Source organism: Clupea harengus, chromosome 19 (genome assembly GCF_900700415.2).
Source record: "Clupea harengus chromosome 19, Ch_v2.0.2, whole genome shotgun sequence".
In the NCBI taxonomy this organism is placed as follows: Eukaryota; Metazoa; Chordata; class Actinopteri; order Clupeiformes; family Clupeidae; genus Clupea; species Clupea harengus.
Window position 1 is genome coordinate 6966799 of NC_045170.1, and position 18047 is coordinate 6984845.

Genomic DNA, 18047 nt, shown 5'->3' on the forward strand with positions numbered 1-18047 from the left:
AATTGGAGGCATTTCTGTTTGTTAGATTCTAGGGGATCACCAACCCATTCCTTGAGGCAAAATCCAGTGAATCATGTTGTAATGCTTAGAGTTTCAAGACTGTATTTTTTTTTTTGCCTACACTGTTCTATACCAATTGATTGAAAAATTACAAAAAAACAAACAAAAAAAAAAAAACTTTTACTTTCTGCTTTTTCTTCCATTGTGGTGCTGTGGCTTCTTTGTAGGTTTACAGTGGGGTTTTATTTGGTTGTTTTTTCCTCTTTCTTGGGTAGGTCAGATTTTTGGATGCAGTAAATGGAAAAATACATACTGCTTTATCAAAGGACCTGTATTTGTGTTCTGATTTTGAGTTTTCTTTACCCTTTTGTCAAACAGACGCTCTAGTGCTCAAACGCTGTTTGTCTTGAGCTGTGTTGTGAGGTATGACTCGTACTAGAAAGATGTCACGTGGGTTCAGAATCTGGAATGGTTTGGAGTTGATTTGGATTTAGTGTTTTTTTTTTTTTTTTTTTTTTTTTTTTGAAGGGAAGAAAGAAAAAAAGCAACCTGATTTCAGCATGACGTATCTTCGTTCAGTGCTTGTGCCACCTCTCACCTACTCCACCCATCAAAATGCCTCAGATAATTAATTAATTAAATAAATAAAAAGTCAAGTTGGCTCCTAATATGTCGTCTGGCCTCATTTCTTCACACACACACACACACACACACACACACACACACACACACACACACACACACCCCCTCCTCCTAGTTGGGCACCACACACACTCAATCACTTTAGCCAGCTCACACACTGTTACCTCAACACACACTGGGTTCAGTCTGGTGAAGCCAGGTGAGTGGCCATGCAAGCTTGTACATGCTTCAATGCTAGTGAATGAATCCAGTCATGTAGTTTGATTGCTGCCTATATGGTCTTTGAGAGGGCCAGTGAAGCTGATGGTGATTTTAATGATGCCCTTTACACTGGGACCAAAGGTGCACAATACCGTCAGATACTGGAAAGAATGTATTTCTTCCTCACACCACGTCTCCTCAACAGATGATTCTTTTAGTGGGTTGGTTTAGAATCTTTTATTAGAACTATCTAAGTGACAAAACTTTCCAGAATTGTTCCAGCATTACACATAGAAAAACACTTAAAAATAATATATTTTAATTAGTATAGGTGTCAATATTTTATTATAGGTTTTAAACTTTTTGTAAAGATCTTCGAAGGCAAATGTAAATAAAACAGTTGTACATGCGCAGGTAATTTTGCCGATAGAGGAGTAAAGTCTCTCGTGCCGGCAATGTAACAGATCAGACTAAATAAATGTACTCACCAATACAGCCTTTGGCATTAATAGCTTCAGTTAAAAAAAACAAGCACTTAAGCATTTCAGAAAAAAACATTCATTCTCTGCTGGTTTTACCTCTTGGGAAAGAGTGTTTGGGTAAGGCTAATGCTGGCATGCTAATGTTCTCCTCTTTCAGAAGTCCAGAGGTGGTCAGTAACGCGTCGTGTACACACACACACACACACACACACACACACACAAAGGCTACGGTCAGATAGTCTCTGCTATCGTCTTTTGCTAACGACTTTTCCTTGACCTCATTGGAAAACGTCATGAGGTCGGGGAAATATGTTAAGGAGAATGTATAAGGACAGAAAGACAACCGCGGTGCTAAGAGAATCCGACTATTCAACCATAACCATGGCTTGGTTATGGTCGAATAGTCCGTTATTCGATCTCGTATGCCATCACATTAAAGCAGTATTGTTGTTAATGTAACAGTTACACTATCAGTTAGACTATGTCTACCTATTCGAATACTCTACTTCAGTACGATTAAGCAAGTAGTATGTTCACAATGTAAAGGTGACATGCAGATATGGAATACTCAGTGGAATGTGTAGTGTGAAATGTCTGACACTTACTAAAGTTGCCATACTATATCATACCCACAATGCATCACTGACAGGAAGGAGCTTTTGCTCGTGGACCAATGAAAAGTTGGGCAACATAAGAGGAAGTAGGCCTACCTGGTACAAATAGTGCAACAGTCAGCCAGAGCAATTATTTGTTACCCCTTTTAATATATTATTCACCCAAGTGAAATTAACTTAAGTGAAAAACAGCAAGTGTACTTCATTAATCCAGCTATGTATCCTAACTCACTGCTGCTGGTTCATATATAATAGCCTCCCATGTATTGCACAGTAGGTGAACTCAGTCATGCACTCTATTCCCCCATGTGCTGTTCCTCGATGTGGCCTACAGAGGGCGCCTGTCTGTCAGCAGGCGACTCCGCTCCTCATCGGCTGGGAAGAGGGCCGTCCTAAGCCTCTCCAGGTGACCTCCGACCCTTGCGGGTTCTCCTGCGTCTTCCACCAGGGAACGTCGCACAGGCCGGTACACTTTGTAGCGCCTGAGACAGAAGGACGGCAAGAGAAGAGGGTCAGTTTGTCAAGCAAAGCCACTATTAAGACTGCAGCACCAGATACTTCCTAGAAGCCTATTTGATGTTCACTTTTGTGCCAAAGGATCAGTTTGAAACTACAAGGACCAAAAGAATAAGGGGAGACATGTCATTTTGTCATCCAACAGCCAACAGGACATAATTGAGCTGCTACCGACATCTCTGTCAGTCCTAAAGCGTCTTTGAGAACTGTAAATGTGATGTATTATTATTATTAGTAGTAGTAGTACTAGTAGTAGTAGTACTATTACCATACAGCAGTTTGCACTGAAGGGGACTCAGCTCATATATGGACAGACATATATCACAGTAAATGTCTAGAGACATTGGACTTTGGTTTAAATGTGTACTGAAAGGACTATCAAGACTACATCCGAGCCACATCTATCCCAAAGCCCTCTGCTGGCCAGGCCCCTGCCTCTGAGCCGACTGGGTTTTGTGTCACGTTGTGCTGAATGAACTCACTTGTACACCATGAACGCGATGAAGGCAAAGACGGCCACCAACACAGCACTGGAGGACAGAACTACCTCGGCGGCACGCGAGGACTTGGACACTACAGGACGAGAAAGATAAACACATGAAGAAGGACACAGACGAGACGAACAGCCCGAGACGAGCTGGACTCTAAAACACGAGAGAAAGGCATGGATGTGTGAAGGAGTCTGGGAGGAAAAGGGAGACGAAGCGAAAAACAAGAATCTCTGTTTTACAAGAGAACTTGCTGAAAGACAGAGACATAATCCCCTGCTGGAGGCCAATACAACACCATAGTTAGTGGAGACAGACCAGACCACATTCCGCAGAGCTGTCAGTCAAAATAGTGTATGTATTCTTTGTAAAAATCGACCAATGGGATAGCTGTCTGAGGTCACGTGACCCACCCTTGTCGGTGCTCTTGTCGATGGTCACGGTGGTGGTTGCCAGGGATCTGCTCTTGTCATCTTCCAGGATGATGTTGACGCAGTAGGTGCCAGGCTCGTGGAAGGTGCGTCTCAGGATTACCTGGCAACCCATGGGCACCATGGGAACGTCGTCACACTTGATGCTCTTTACCTGGTGGCAGGTGGCGTCCGACACGACTGTGCAGGCCGAGGTGGGGTTGCTGGACAACGCAAAGAATTATGGGAATTTAACGGAACATGGGACGAAATCGAGTGTGTGTGTTTTTGAGTGAGCTTGTTTAAAGGGGTTTGTTTGTGTACTGGTGAGTGCATGTGTGCACATGTGTTGTTTTGTGAGTGTGTGTGTGTGTGTCATGTGTGCGTGTGTACATGTGTAGTATTGTGAGTGTGTGTGCGTGTGTGCATGTGTAGTATTGTACCTTCCCAGGAATGTGACGAGGAAGTTGACGGTGCTGTTCGTCATCTTGGCAGCGGACACCTCTAAAATCCTGCTGGGAGGCTCACTCTGCATCATGTTGGGCAAAGGTTCTAAACACACACACACACACACACACACACACAGACACACAGAAACGTGTGCATGAGACTCCTGAGACTCTCCGGCCAATCCTCAGCTTCCGCTGTCTGGATACAGTGCCTCATTGGCTATTCACAGACACACACACACACACAAACACACACATCTTCTTTTCCTCATCACATCTACTCCTGCTGTGTGTGCCTTACCGATGATGTTCAGCTCGGCCTCAAACGTTCCGTACATGTAGCGGAAGCACTCAGAGTTGGATCCCTGACGGAACATGGATGGCAGCGTGGGCCATCCCGGCGTGGGGCTGAGCATCGGAGGCAGGGTTCCGGTGACGGCGGCCGTCGCAAACGGGTCGGTCGGCAGCGGGTCAGTCACGTAGGCCGTCGTCACGGGAACCGCAGTGGTGGGTGGGGCAGGGGGAGGGGTTGATGGAGCTGAGAGAGGATGAATCAAAACACACACACACACACATAGACACACAGACACACACACACATGAGGAATTCACATTTTTGAAACATTTTATGTTGTGTTCATCATGTAAAAAGGTTGTTCTGGGGTAAAATCATAAGCATCCTTACTCAGTGCAGTTACGGTAGTGTTTTGAATTGATCTCGCCAGTGTCAAATGGCTATTTTCTAGCGCATGTTTCCAGTTGAAGGTTTTTGTGTGAAGATGTATGATGACATGATTTTGAGTGGAGAGTTTGGTTTTGACATGGAAGTTTGAAGTTTGTGAAGATGAGCGTGCAGTTTTTGTGTGAAGATGTACCGGTAAGCATAATTTCAAGGATTGTGTCTCGCAAATCAAGAAAAACTGCGCTCCCTGGTGGTCAAGTGTATTGGTGCAGTGGTTAGTGGCGCTGCCTTCTAAGTAGTTGACCTGGGTTTGATTCCTGTTATGTTCAAATATAATAAATGGACTATGGCCAGTATTTTTAATTAATTTATGATGTGTCAAAGTTACTGACTACGTATCCAGCATACACTGACTGAGCCGCTTCATGGAGGCAGGCTGACAGGTGGCTACACACACACACAGACTCACTGATTTACACACACACAGAGACTCACTGATTTACACACACACAAACACACACGAAAACTCACTGGTTTAGACACACACACACAGATACTCACGGATTTAGACACATACACACACAGACTCACTGATTTAGACACACACACACACACACACACACACACACAGAGACTCACTGATTTAGACCAGGACATGCAGTGCATTCAAACCCCTTCACATTTTTCACACTTTGTCATGTTGCATCCTTATGCTAAAATCATTTCAAGTATTTAGACTCTTTGCTATGACACAACTGTGTCACACTCGCACTGGATCAGGTGCACTGGTTTGGGTCTAAATCTCCAGTGTGGATCAGGTGCACTGGTTTGGGTCTAAATCTCTAGTGTGGATCAGGTGCACTGGTTTGGGTCTAAATCTCCAGTGTGGATCAGGTGCACTGGTTTGGGTCTAAATCTCCAGTGTGGATCAGGTGCACTGGTTTGGGTCTAAATCTCCAGTGTGGATCAGGTGCACTGGTTTGGGTCTAAATCTCAACTGTGGATCAGGTGCACTGGTTTGGGTCTAAATCTCTAGTGTGGATCAGGTGCACTGGTTTGGGTCTAAATCTCCAGTGTGGATCAGGTGCACTGGTTTGGGTCTAAATCTCAACTGTGGATCAGGTGCACTGGTTTGGGTCTAAATCTCCAGTGTGGATCAGGTGCACTGGTTTGGGTCTAAATCTCAACCGTGTTCATTTTAATCGTCTCTCGTTTCTCTTTGTGCACTGTGATGTTAACTTTGATTAATACACACACACACACACACACACACACACACACATACACACACACATACACACACACAGACTCTTACCTCGAGGGGTGGTCTGCACTTTGCTAGTGACAGCATGAGTTACAGGAGGGGCAGCTGTCAATCAAAATAGATGATTAATGATAGACACATCATGGCTGGTCAAACAGATGTTTCAGCATGTGTGTGTGTGTGTGTGTCTGTGTGTGTGTGTGTGTGTGTGTGTGTGTGTGTCTGTGTATGGGTGTGTGCGTGTGGTTTACCTTTGGTGGGAGGAATGGTGACGTGGTGCATAGGTGTGGGAGTGGGTGGAGGGCAGGGTGTGCGGAATGCCGCCTCCACGGTCAGCTTGACGGAGACGTTGCCAAGGGCGCGGTAGGCATGGGTGGCCACATTACTATGGGTGACCAGCTGGTTGCCATCACGGAAGTCCCAGATGTAGTCCACAGCGTCTGCCGTCTTCAGGTAGTTACTAGGGTCGTGGACATTCACCTGGAAGACCACGTCGGAGCCGCGCACAAACACATCCTTCTCTGTGATATTTACAGCCAGCTTCTGGGTCAAGTTCACTGCGATAGGAATCTTATCTACACACACACACACACACACACACACACACACACACACACACAGACAGAGAGACAGAGGAGAGCAGGAGGCGACAGCCATTTTAAAACTGTAGTGGATAACATGTATTAAGTAGGGTATGTTTTCTAATAGATATAAATCTAAATATGTGTTAGAATTTTAATTAAGTAGTTCTCTGAGTGATGAATGTATTAATTTGCATAAGGACTACGTGTGGAGAGGTGCATTGTGGGAGAGACAGTAGGGCCTAATATCATTGACGGGCAACGAGCAAGTCCGTCGCTCAACTGAAGTTCTGGTGAGACATGTGGGAGCATTGCACTGACCCACACATGTTTGTGATTAAGATCCTGCTTGTGGTATTCAATTAGCTAAACGGTTTTGCCAAGTTATTAAATTAGCTTTAGTTCATGCATGGCGGTCTTTGCTCGTTGCCCGTTGCCACAGTGGGGTGTGTTGTTACCAGTGACGAAGAACACGTGGTTGTCGGTGGCCATGGGCGTGTACTTTCTGAGCTCGCGTTTCCTGTACACCAGAACCTCCATGACGCCGGCGCCAAAGTTCCATCCGGTCGTGTTCAGGGTCAGGTGGGAGGAGGAGCCGTCACACGTCTCAAAGTACTGACCTGGAGACGGAGGGTGGAGGGAGGGAGAGAAGAGAGAGCAGAGAAAGAAGAGAGAGGGAGGTAGAGAAGGAGAGAACAGAAAGAGAGAGGGAGGGAAAGAAAGAGAGAGGAGAGCAGAGAGAAGAGAGAAACCTGTTGAGAGGTGTGTGTGTGATAGTGAACCTGTAGAGAGGTGTGTGTGTGATAGTGAACCTATAGAGAGGTGTGTGTGTGATAGTGAACCTGTAGAGAGGTGTGGAGTTGGGTGTGTGTGTGTGTGTGATAGTGAACCTGTAGAGAGGTGTGTGTGTGATAGTGAACCTGTAGAGAGGTGTGTGTGTGATAGTGAACCTGTAGAGAGGTGTGGAGGTGGGTGTGTGTGTGTGTGTGATAGTGAACCTGTAGAGAGGTGTGTGTGTGATAGTGAACCTGTAGAGAGGTGTGGAGGTGGGTGTGTGTGTGTGATAGTGAACCTGTAGAGAGGTGTGTGTGTGATAGTGAACCTATAAAGAGGTGTGGAGGTGTGTGTGTGTGATAGTGAACCTGTAGAGAGGTGTGTGTGTGATAGTGAACCTGTAGAGAGGTGTGTGTGTGATAGTGAACCTATAAAGAGGTGTGGAGGTGTGTGTGTGTGATAGTGAACCTGTAGAGAGGTGTGTGTGTGATAGTGAACCTGTAGAGAGGTGTGTGTGTGATAGTGAACCTGTAGAGAGGTGTGTGTGTGTGTGTGTGTGTGTGTGATAGTGAACCTGTAGAGAGGTGTGTGTGTGATAGTGAACCTTCACTCTCGTGCTCATTCTCTCACCCATGGTGTGCCAGACGTAGACGTAGCCCTTGCGTCGGTAGTCGTTGCTCTGAGGGAAGGGTTTGCCGTCTGGGAACACATTACAGAGCTTCACGTCTGTGCACTTCCCAAAGCCGTAGTCGTCCATCCACGCCGTCCAGTTATACACGTACCCCGAGCGCACCTGACCGTTGGCTGAGTCCAGCAACAAAGACAGGAAGAGGCAGAAAGTCACTGCCTAAACTAAAAGACTGTTGTCTCATGATCTAAAGTCACTGCCTAAACTAAAACACTGTTGTCTCAGTCTAATGATCTAAAGTCACTGCCTAAACTAAAACACTGTTGTCTCAGTCTAATGATCTAAAGTCACTGCCTAAACTAAAACACTGTTGTCTCATGATCTAAAGTCACTGCCTAAACTAAAACACTGTTGTCTCATGATCTAAAGTCACTGCCTAAACTAAAACACTGTTGTCTCATGATCTAAAGTCACTGCCTAAACTAAAACACTGTTGTCTCAGTCTAATGATCTAAAGTCACTGCCTAAACTAAAACACTGTTGTCTCAGTCTAATGATCTAAAGTCACTGCCTAAACTAAAACACTGTTGTCTCAGTCGCATGATCTAAACTGCATCTCAAAGAAAGCTGACAAAGTCTTAACTTATATATATGGTCATCATTAGTATTATGGATCAGTGGACATTTTTATTTTAAACCTTAAACATAAACTTTCGCTGTATGAAAATCGGTTGTTATGTTGTAGTGTAGTCCTAATAACACATTTACTTTTAATAATAATTTTTGATAAAGATAAATAAATAAGTGCTTCATTTACACCCATGGGGATTTAATCATATCCATTAGTTCCTGTTCTGAGGAACCTCAAAGCCTAAATTGAAATGTTTGAAGGCTGTAAAACAGAAAATGTCACAAGGTCAAAAGGTCAACGTGTTAGAGAAGCACCTGAGGCCTCCATACCGTCTTCACAGTGCTGGTCGTAGACCAGGTCCCCGTTGGCGTCCTCCTTCGTGCACGGGGCATGTTCGATCGCCGCCGTGAAGGTCATGCTCGAGCCGTTCATGGCGGGACTGTCACTCGTCAGGCGAATCGTCGGTGGCGGCGTTCCTGAGTGAGAAATGTACAGATTCGTATTTTCGGTCTGAACACGTGGGTGACGCAGAGGTCAAAAGTCGTTTTCAAAGTGTTGTACTCACCATGCTTTTGGAAGAGTTCTGGTTTTAGAGGCGGGTAGAGTTTGTCGATCCAGGGGATCGTGTCCGGGTCCCATCCTGGGATGGGGAACGGGATGGGAAACTTGCCTAGGTGTTTATGAGGAAACATGTCCTTGAATGCTGTGTGTGTGGGGGGGTGGGGGGTGGGGGAGAGAGAGAGAGAGAGAGAGTTCTGTTAAACTGATCCACAATTAATCTAAGTCGACTTCAACCAAATTCAAACAACGTACCACTGTTCATCTTAATAAAATTCGAACTATTTGCCACTGTTGTTGTGTTTTTGTTGAAGACTTTCCTGGTTATCTACAGTTCAAAAGCATGTGTGTCTACAACGGAGCAACTCAACTCCACTTTGTCCAATGCATTCAGAGGGTGCGGTTCTTTAATATCTCCACTAGGTGGTGCTATACAGCAAGCCCAGAAGTGCATTGAAGGAATAAGGTGAAGCTCGCCGTTTTTGTTGTCAAAAATAAATAAATCTGGCAGACCTCTAATGAAAATAGCCTACAGTTCTGAAGTCATTACTAAAAGATTCCACATGTCTTACTCAGAACGACATATTATATGTATTAACATTATGCAAAATGTAAACAAGTACTTTAAAAAAACCGGAAAGAGAATTAATATGGCCAGTATTAATTTCACCTATCATTCATGATTTAGCCTATTCATTGTTGTAGGTCAAGATATTTTTTTAACATCAAAATCAGATAAACGAAAAATCCTTAGTTCTATCAGTTCTAAACCACTGACAACAGAAACCCTTGCAGAAACCCCGTTTATTAAACACACTATGGAAGCTACTCAGGCAAAGGTGACCTAGTCTAAAATGACTAAATGTTTAAACACGTGAAACGCATTTAGCATAATATTTTGTTGAAGCGGGAGTTTAAGAGGGACGAATTAGAGATAATGGATACGAGTTAATCCATCCTCGCTTGACTCATTTCTGCATTTCTGATACATGTATTTAACATATGTATTTGAAATACAAAATGGTTATGTAATTTGTATCACAATACTAGTGTTCACCACTTTTGAATTTTAAAAATACAGAATTAATGAAATGTGATGTATGTTTTTTTTGCCTAATTCTTTGCCTACTTTTGACACGGCCAATCAGCTGGCTTGAATTCCCAACAGAGTGCTTCTCAAAACAGATTTATAACGTGCCTTGTTCAGCTGTGAAAAGCTGTAAAATATTATCAAATGGTCAAATATGGCTATGTAGAATGGAGGTTTGTGATATGATGTCATGTTGCCTTGGAAATATTTAGTATTGAGTATTTTGTATCTTATATCAAAATACATTTAGCTGTATTTTTGCCCATCCCCAGTAATAAGTACCTACAATTATACACTAAATGACCCCCTTTGAATAGTAATCAAGTTCTTTTAAAACGGTTATTTTCAAATCCGGAACCCGTGGCCAATTAAGTTATCTATGTGCCCAACAGGCTTAATTAAATATGTCGGAAATCACTTTCATGTTGCGTATACAATCCTGACATCTGTAGCCTACACATTATAGCCGCTACCATGAAAAATAAAGGAAATGTATGTGTGCATTTTTCAGTTTTGGGGATTATAATAGACAACCAGAGACTAAAGTGCATGCGCTTCCACGAAACTCAATTCACAAGACCTGGTGCGCCTTCACGTAACGGCATAATTGGGTGCATGAGACCGAACGGACGCCAAGCGCGCGGATTTCACTGCCCCAAATAAACAAGGAAGGGGATTTCTAGATTCACATTAAAACAAAAAAATGAAAAGAAAGATGTAACGATATAAACCAGTTTGAACGAATCCCTGACCAACATAACTTAATTTCTTTCCATAACATAATTAATTTGCACTGCATTAACTTCAAGAAAGACAAATATTTTTGTCCTAAATATATATATATAACAGTTTGCATTTATTTCATCGGCTTTTGAGTTCTGTGTGCTCTGTAGGCTTTTTGCTCAAAAACAAAAGTGCACTTACTCATCCCCTCGACTTGAGCGACGACAAATGCACAGACCAGTAAGCAAACATATCTTAAACCTTCCATGGTTCCTCGGGCAGCGGGAAATTCACCGTCCTGTGTCTTATTCCGTGATCTCCGCGAAAGAACTCCTGCATCCACACCCGGATCCCTCTTGTGGCGTCTGATCACACGGGCTCTCGTGCACCTTTCCACCCTCTCCTCCGTGCGCCCGAGCCATAATTGAATAGTGGGCATGGCACGCGCAATCATGTGACGACTTCATAACGAGATGCATCTCATCTCTCATTAGTGCGCTCGCTCGCGGGGCTCACGCTACTCATCTAGGATGGCCCAGTTGCAGAGTTACGGTACCCACTCTCCTCCCCAACACACACAGATTTAGGAGAGTTTTTAGGTATTGCTTTATAGTCCTTCCGTTTTCATGTGAAGAATCCTTTCGGATTTACTCATTCCTCCCACCTGCAGTGACCTTGAAGAGTGTTTTCGTGTTTTCGTGTTTACGTCACTCCCAATTTCACAATGACCCGAGAAACTGATTTGCGAAACTCATTCTCATGACAAAATGTGATGGAATTTTATCCCGCGCTCATGACAGGATTATGAGTAAACCAGGCGCAAGCTAAAACGTCCCTTTTCCTGTCACAGGACCCAGACTGATAGCCTACTGCACACGTGCCAAAGAACATCAGATCATATTTACTCGACAACATTGGCAATGACCATTTAGCATATTTTAAAGCTTAGCTAGGGGTCAGCGCACAAAGCATGCTATAGGTAAAATGCCTGCTTACTGATGAGGGCTTGAAACCCTTGGTGTATCCAGTTGAGATTATTACCAGCAACGGAAGCACTATGTACTGCACCATGTCTTTTCTTCAGAAAAATGTATAATGGTCATAAAACGTTATTTTTATTCGGAGATCTAAACCAGGATATTTTATAAGGAGTAGTGCAGCAGCTCGCGTTCTTCAGGGGTTATTCTGGAGGAAAGACTCACGAGGACACTGGCTGCATTATACACGTATACTCTCTTGGGCCTTTCAGGTCACATAGTCCTGGCTGATTTACTCAAATCAGATGTCCGCACAAGGGTCAACTTCATGGGAGACACCTACTTTTTAGTTTAGTTGTAGTTTGTGTCGTTTTATAGTTTATCTAGTTAGCTCAGTTTATGCTTTAAGTTTCTTTTCTTTACGTCAGTCTCGCTCACATCTGTACTGAAGCGTACAAGGGGAGTTGTGTTCTTCCTGGTGCGTGGGTGATGTGTTTTGTCCAATAATGTTGCGCGTCTGTGTTGGAGAGGATGCCATTGTATAATTCTGTGCTTAATGTTCAATTTCCGAAAGTAGGCTACTTGTGTTTTTAGCCTGTGTTAATGTTAGCGTGTATTTCTGTCAAACATTTTGAGTCTGTGTGCTATGTGAAAACCAGTGTGTGTGATTCTCTTTGTTAACGTACTTGCCCAAACATATCTAGTGTTGTGTCCGCTTATAAAAGCAGCTGAGTATATGACCGCATATCATTTTTCAGTGAAAGGTTAGTTTCCTGATAAGTTATTGACTAGCTTACATGGGAAACGCAGAGTCGCAAATTAGGGGAGAGAATGTAATGACTATAACCGGCTATGTACATCCTGTCTGAGAATTCTCTGAAACCAACTGTTATTTCTTCAGCATCTCTCTGAAGATCCTCAGATTATGAAAAACTCCAGCAGGAGTTTGTGTCTGTGACTATACTTTCTCTGCAACACGAGTCTTACTTTATTCTTTGACGGGGGAACTAAATATGTGTTTATCTGTACGTCACATGACCATGACTCTAATAAAAATTATACCAGAACTAGGCTACCTCAAAAACTGGCAAATGCCTCAATGTGAATGCACCATAAATGAAAATGTGCCGGGAGTTTTCTATTATTTTAGGTGTTTGCTATATGTACACATGCAAGTGTGTGACAGCCGGTCCATTGTAATGTGTTTGTGATGAGAATGTATGAGGCATGTCTTACATGGCTCCAGTCTCACTAAGAGGTGTGCTGTCCACCCAAATCCACTGTCCCTCTGTCTCCAGGTCACTCAGTCCCATCCAGTGGATCTGTGAAAGGTGAGCCTCTACTATTCTTAGTTTTATTCCTTGGCTTATCTATTTCTGGGAATATATCTGAGTACCTGGCCAGGACTATTCAATATTTTTTTTCTTCATTCTTTTTACCAAAATGCATAATCTGTATGTGGAACTAGTTACAATGTGAATCTGTGCTGTAGAAAAGTATTCAATGTAGATTATAGATTGTTTATTTAGGTTTATCTGTCACCCATAAAGACATTGCAGTTGCCGATGGTGATGGGTGATTTTGCACCTTTGACCAAAGCCCACACACATGAGGTTGCACTGGGTGAAGATCCGATCATTTCATTTAAAAATAAACTGGACTGCATGAGACTCCAAGGAAAGATGCTTAGTCTATGTACAATGAGATATGAGATTCTACAAAGTAGAAAGGTCCTTTGCCTCATTGTTGGTTTGGATATCTTTGGAACATTTTACCCGTTTGACCCCCATAGACTCCAGTGAATTCATAATCATCATAACACATCAAATAGTTTGACATTATTCACTCATATCTAGCTTGTCCATCCAGAACAAACACCTTGCATGGTTTCATTTTCTGCAAGATGCAGCATTTCATGAAGTTGGTACTTCATATGTACTGAGATGATGACTTTGAGAAAGCTCTCTGAAGTAGGTAGACTTACACTTTGACATGTTTTTGCTGTAAGAGACCAATGTAGTTTTAGAACTCACTTTGACTTCACGAGCTATGGAATGGCCCAGTCTCTTGCCTGGGCTGCTAAGACATACTTATACCATACGAGGGCGTATGCTTGCGGAGCATGTGCCAACATATCCCATATTTTCCCAAAATATCTATGGACATGGATACGTGCTGTCATCTAGTGTTAGCAAAAAGAACTGCCTTAACAGCTGAAATGGTTTCTACAGATTTCCCAGGTGGACCTACTCAAAGCCTCAGTTATGAAAGATATCATATAACAACCTGTCAATAATGATTAAGGTGGTCAATCAATATACTTCAAATGTCCATATACATTTTTAACTTTAAACATCCTTGTGATCATGGTAATTATGCATTTCTGTTGGAGAGGCTGAGCTCTCAAAGTCACTGAGGTGATATCTCCAGCTGACTGAGTAAAGATCCTATAGACATACTGTATGTGCAAAAGCTGCATAATTTCCCGAGCATCATTAAACTATTGACCAATAATGTTCAGAAGACATTTACAAAGAGATGTATCGATATGTGGAATCTGTGACCCATGAGGTTGTGGCTGTGAATGTTTAGCGCTGATAAGGTGACACGGTGACAGTGCTTAGTTACATTCCCTCCTTAACTTCCTCATGATACTAAGAGTCTGTGAAGGTGAAGGTGAAGTCTTACTCAATGTGTGATCGCTAAGCTGACACGTCTCTCAATAGCGCACATTAATCATTATTAAACTGGTGTCAGAATGGACCATGTCTATGGGAATTGTCATGCGCCTGCAGTCAGGAAAGACAGTAAGTAACATCAGATTTGACTCTTGCAACCAGTTGTTAAAGATTAAACATGGTACAAATACTGTTCATAGGCTATCGTGTATATCTTGTAATATTTGTTACTGTATTTCAGCTGTAGGAAGCAAAAATGATTCATTAGATGAGGTAAAGATGTAATTATTAATTAATTAATTGATGAGTTTTATTTCACACAGTGTCTGACTCTAGGCTCCCTGAGGCCACAGATCCTCCGTGTGCCGGTGGCGGAGAAGGAGAAGTTTCCAAGTCCAGAAGGGTTGCACTGCTTCCTTTGGCTCTTGGCCTCGGCCTCGGCCTGCTTTTCACCCTTCCAGCTCTTGCTGCAGTGGTACACCTCTGTGAGTTTCACATTCAAATTCACTTGCCTTATTCACATGACAAATAGAACACTTGCATTGCCAGCGCTGTCATTAGATACAAAGAACAACAAATCAAACATAAACATAGATACAGAGGTAGGGTAGGCACAGATGATTAGTTGAATAGAAGTATAATCATTTTCTGCTACATTATGGTAATTATCTAGTACTTACATCTGAGCTCCTCTTAGTGCTTGTACACAGTTTGGTCACACTTTGTTTGGATGGTTTCCTACAGACTGTCGCCAGATGCTCAGATTAAAAACAAACTATCTGTTGAAACTTTTTTAACCACAGTTTATGGTTAAGGTTAGGGGGAAGGTTTGGTTAAAGAGATGTTCAGTGAACAATTAGAAAGATTGAACTTGAATTTCAACAAACCATCTGTGAAGTCTCTTGAGGCGGACTGTCCAAACCCAGTGGTGTGAATATCTCTGCCTGTTCACCTCAGAGCTGTTTATTTTCGCTCTTATCAGTCTTATCTTGCCCCTGTGTCTGGCATACTTCCTCCCCTCAGTTCTTTTTCACATTACAGGAAGCGTTTAAATAAATGGCAAAAGAGATATAAATACATCTTCATATGTAATGTAACGATCCGTAATTAATAACACATTTCTGAATGAAATTAATTCTGAATTCTGAATATGCCAGTGCCTTTATGACGTATAATGCATGTATTTCCTGTATGGTATAGTGTAACACATGCATGATTCTGACCCCTAAATGCTTGTATTGTATGCATACTTTGGTAGATACCAATGAACAAGCAAAGCTTCATCTTATGGAAAAACTGCACAGGAATCTGTCAGCGACCTTGAATACCACCGGTGAGTTCGCTGGACACTACTGCTTTTCCTGTCTTTTTTTAATTATTATTTGGATGACAGTGACCTTGTATAACATGCCTTAAAGATAGAAGGTGAACTGAAAGTTTTGTCCACTTCTGCAATGTCACACTCTCCAACTTCAATGGTCTTTTTTTTTATAGACTTAGTTGCAGGGGTAGAGGACCTGCTTGTCAAGCACGAACATTTATTGACCCTCCAGATGTCTTTTGATGGTAAGTTTCAAATAAAGATTATGCATTTAGTCAAATGTGAAACAAGCATAGAAAGAACTTTCCACCTCCCCCAGAGAGTTTTAAGAAGGGTATTTTTAACGACAATTGCTGACTTTCATTAAATGCAAACAGCATGGTGTTTGAGATGATGATACACAGTACTCTAAATTGGTAAAACATGGTGACAGCACTACCCATTGATCAGTGTTGTCATGTGTGTGTTTGTAGCCACCTCTGGTTGTAGGGTCTGTCCTGATGGGTGGGCTCACAACAGTGGGAAGTGCTACCTCTTCTCCTCCACTGGAAAGACCTGGAGTCAGAGTCGAGATCACTGCATCACATTAGGGGGGCATCTGGCCATTGTGAACAGTCATGAAGAACAGGTGAAGTAAAAGGGTGTTTTTTCCGTTATTGCATGCATTTTGAATATATACCTTTATGCATTATATCAGAACAAATGTTTTAAGTTGTAGATTTAATCACGAACCTAACTTAACTTCATGTATCTCACAAAATAAACTTTCCATAGCATGATTAACATATCAAAGTATCCTTTAGTAAAATTATAGTCTCTCTTTTTTCTTGTTTTTACTAAAGGTTTATTTAAGTAAATTTGATATATTCCTGAATATGTTATTTGAAGTTGGTGCATGTTATTATTTTTGTTTTGTAAAAAAGCATAGAGATTGTTTGGGCTTTTTCATGTAGTTATACCATTTAGGAATAAATATCTGTTATGTTTCCCATTAGAACTTTCTGTCCCAAAGTGCCATTGAGGATTTCTACTGGATGGGACTGAGTGACCTGGTGACAGAGGGACAGTGGATTTGGGTGGACAGCACACCTCTCAGTGAGACTGGAGCAGTGTAAGACATGCCTCATACGTTCTCAACACAACCACATTACACTTACTTATATGTGTCAATAGTCTACATACTGCTCCATGTACAATGATGTAAACATGCAGTGATACATTCAAATGTATCGATCTGGTTGTGCTGTTGAGCAGTGAATAGAGGTGCTGCTACTGTCCTGCTATTCTCATAGTTACACTTGTAAGCACAGCAAACTTGTGCTTGTCAGTCAGACACAAAGACTATGATGGCTGTTGGTTTGACACAGAACAGCCTCACTGACATTGCAGATGCAAAATTGTGGATGTGCTGCTGCCCCTTCTTCAGTGAACTTAGAGACAGACAGATATGTAGTATAACTGTTCATCATCTTCCATACAGAGCATGTCTACATCATGGTGCATTGTGTTTACTCCATCCACCCTGTTTGTTCACAGATTCTGGGGGGAAAGGTTTGATGGACAGGATGGACCGGGTGAACCAGATAACTGGAAGGGGGAAGACCCTTCTGGGGAGAACTGTGCACTTGTCTCCAAATTTAGAGGCTGGCGTGACAACTCCTGCAAGAGTCTGTGGAAATTTGTGTGTGAGACGATAGCCACCGATTAGACTGGATTAGATTGAATATCCAGATGCTATATATGGAGGCTTTAAAAAAAATATATTTTCATTAAATGTACAGTTATTGCTACACTCTGGTTGTAAGGAACCTCTTGCCAGACCAACAAAGGTTTATGCGTTTTCACCTTTCTGTGCTTTGCTGAAATGCAATATTTTATTAAAGGACCCTATCTTGGTGAATGGAATGAATCCGACTCCACTCAATTTAGGAACTCAGCCTTAGTCCCTGTTATTTTCATGCTATTTCTGGGAATATATCTGAGTTCTTGGTCAGGACTATTCAATATTTTTTCCTTCATTCAATATAGATTATAGATTGTTTATTTAGGTTTATCTGTCACCCATAACGACATTGCAGTTGCCGATGGTGATTGGTGATTTTGCACCTTTGACCAAAGCCCACACACATGAGGTTGCACTGGGTGAAGATCTGATCATTTCATTTAGAAAAAAACTGGACTGCATGAGACTCCCAGGAAAGATGCTTAGTCTATGTACAATGAGATAATGTTTCTGTTCTAAGTATCGAGGTAATTTGCCTCATTGTTGGTTTGACATTGTTCACTCATATCTAGCTTGTCCATCCAGAACAAACACCTTGCATGGTTTCATTTTCTGC

At 42.4% G+C, this 18047-nt stretch overlaps 2 protein-coding genes across 2 annotated transcripts; one reads left to right on the forward strand and one right to left on the reverse strand.

Annotated features, from left to right (window-relative positions):
• Positions 1-1065: 1065 nt before the first annotated feature.
• gpnmb (glycoprotein (transmembrane) nmb) lies at positions 1066-11137 on the reverse strand. Its single transcript, XM_031586655.1, has 12 exons — positions 10934-11137; positions 8927-9064; positions 8691-8837; positions 7733-7906; positions 6787-6948; positions 5999-6322; positions 5799-5852; positions 4104-4340; positions 3797-3905; positions 3357-3577; positions 2938-3028; positions 1066-2421 (listed from the first exon to the last, which is right to left on the reverse strand). The coding sequence occupies exons 1-12, from the start codon at positions 10998-11000 to the stop codon at positions 2268-2270; spliced, it is 1878 nt and encodes a 625-aa protein (XP_031442515.1). The 5' UTR covers positions 11001-11137; the 3' UTR covers positions 1066-2267.
• Positions 11138-15862: 4725 nt separating this feature from the next.
• On the forward strand, positions 15863-16850 carry LOC116225078 (CD209 antigen-like protein E). The gene is made up of 3 exons (XM_031586656.2): positions 15863-15953; positions 16182-16336; positions 16704-16850. The coding sequence occupies exons 1-3, from the start codon at positions 15863-15865 to the stop codon at positions 16821-16823; spliced, it is 366 nt and encodes a 121-aa protein (XP_031442516.2). The 3' UTR covers positions 16824-16850.
• The last annotated feature ends 1197 nt before the right edge of the window (positions 16851-18047 follow it).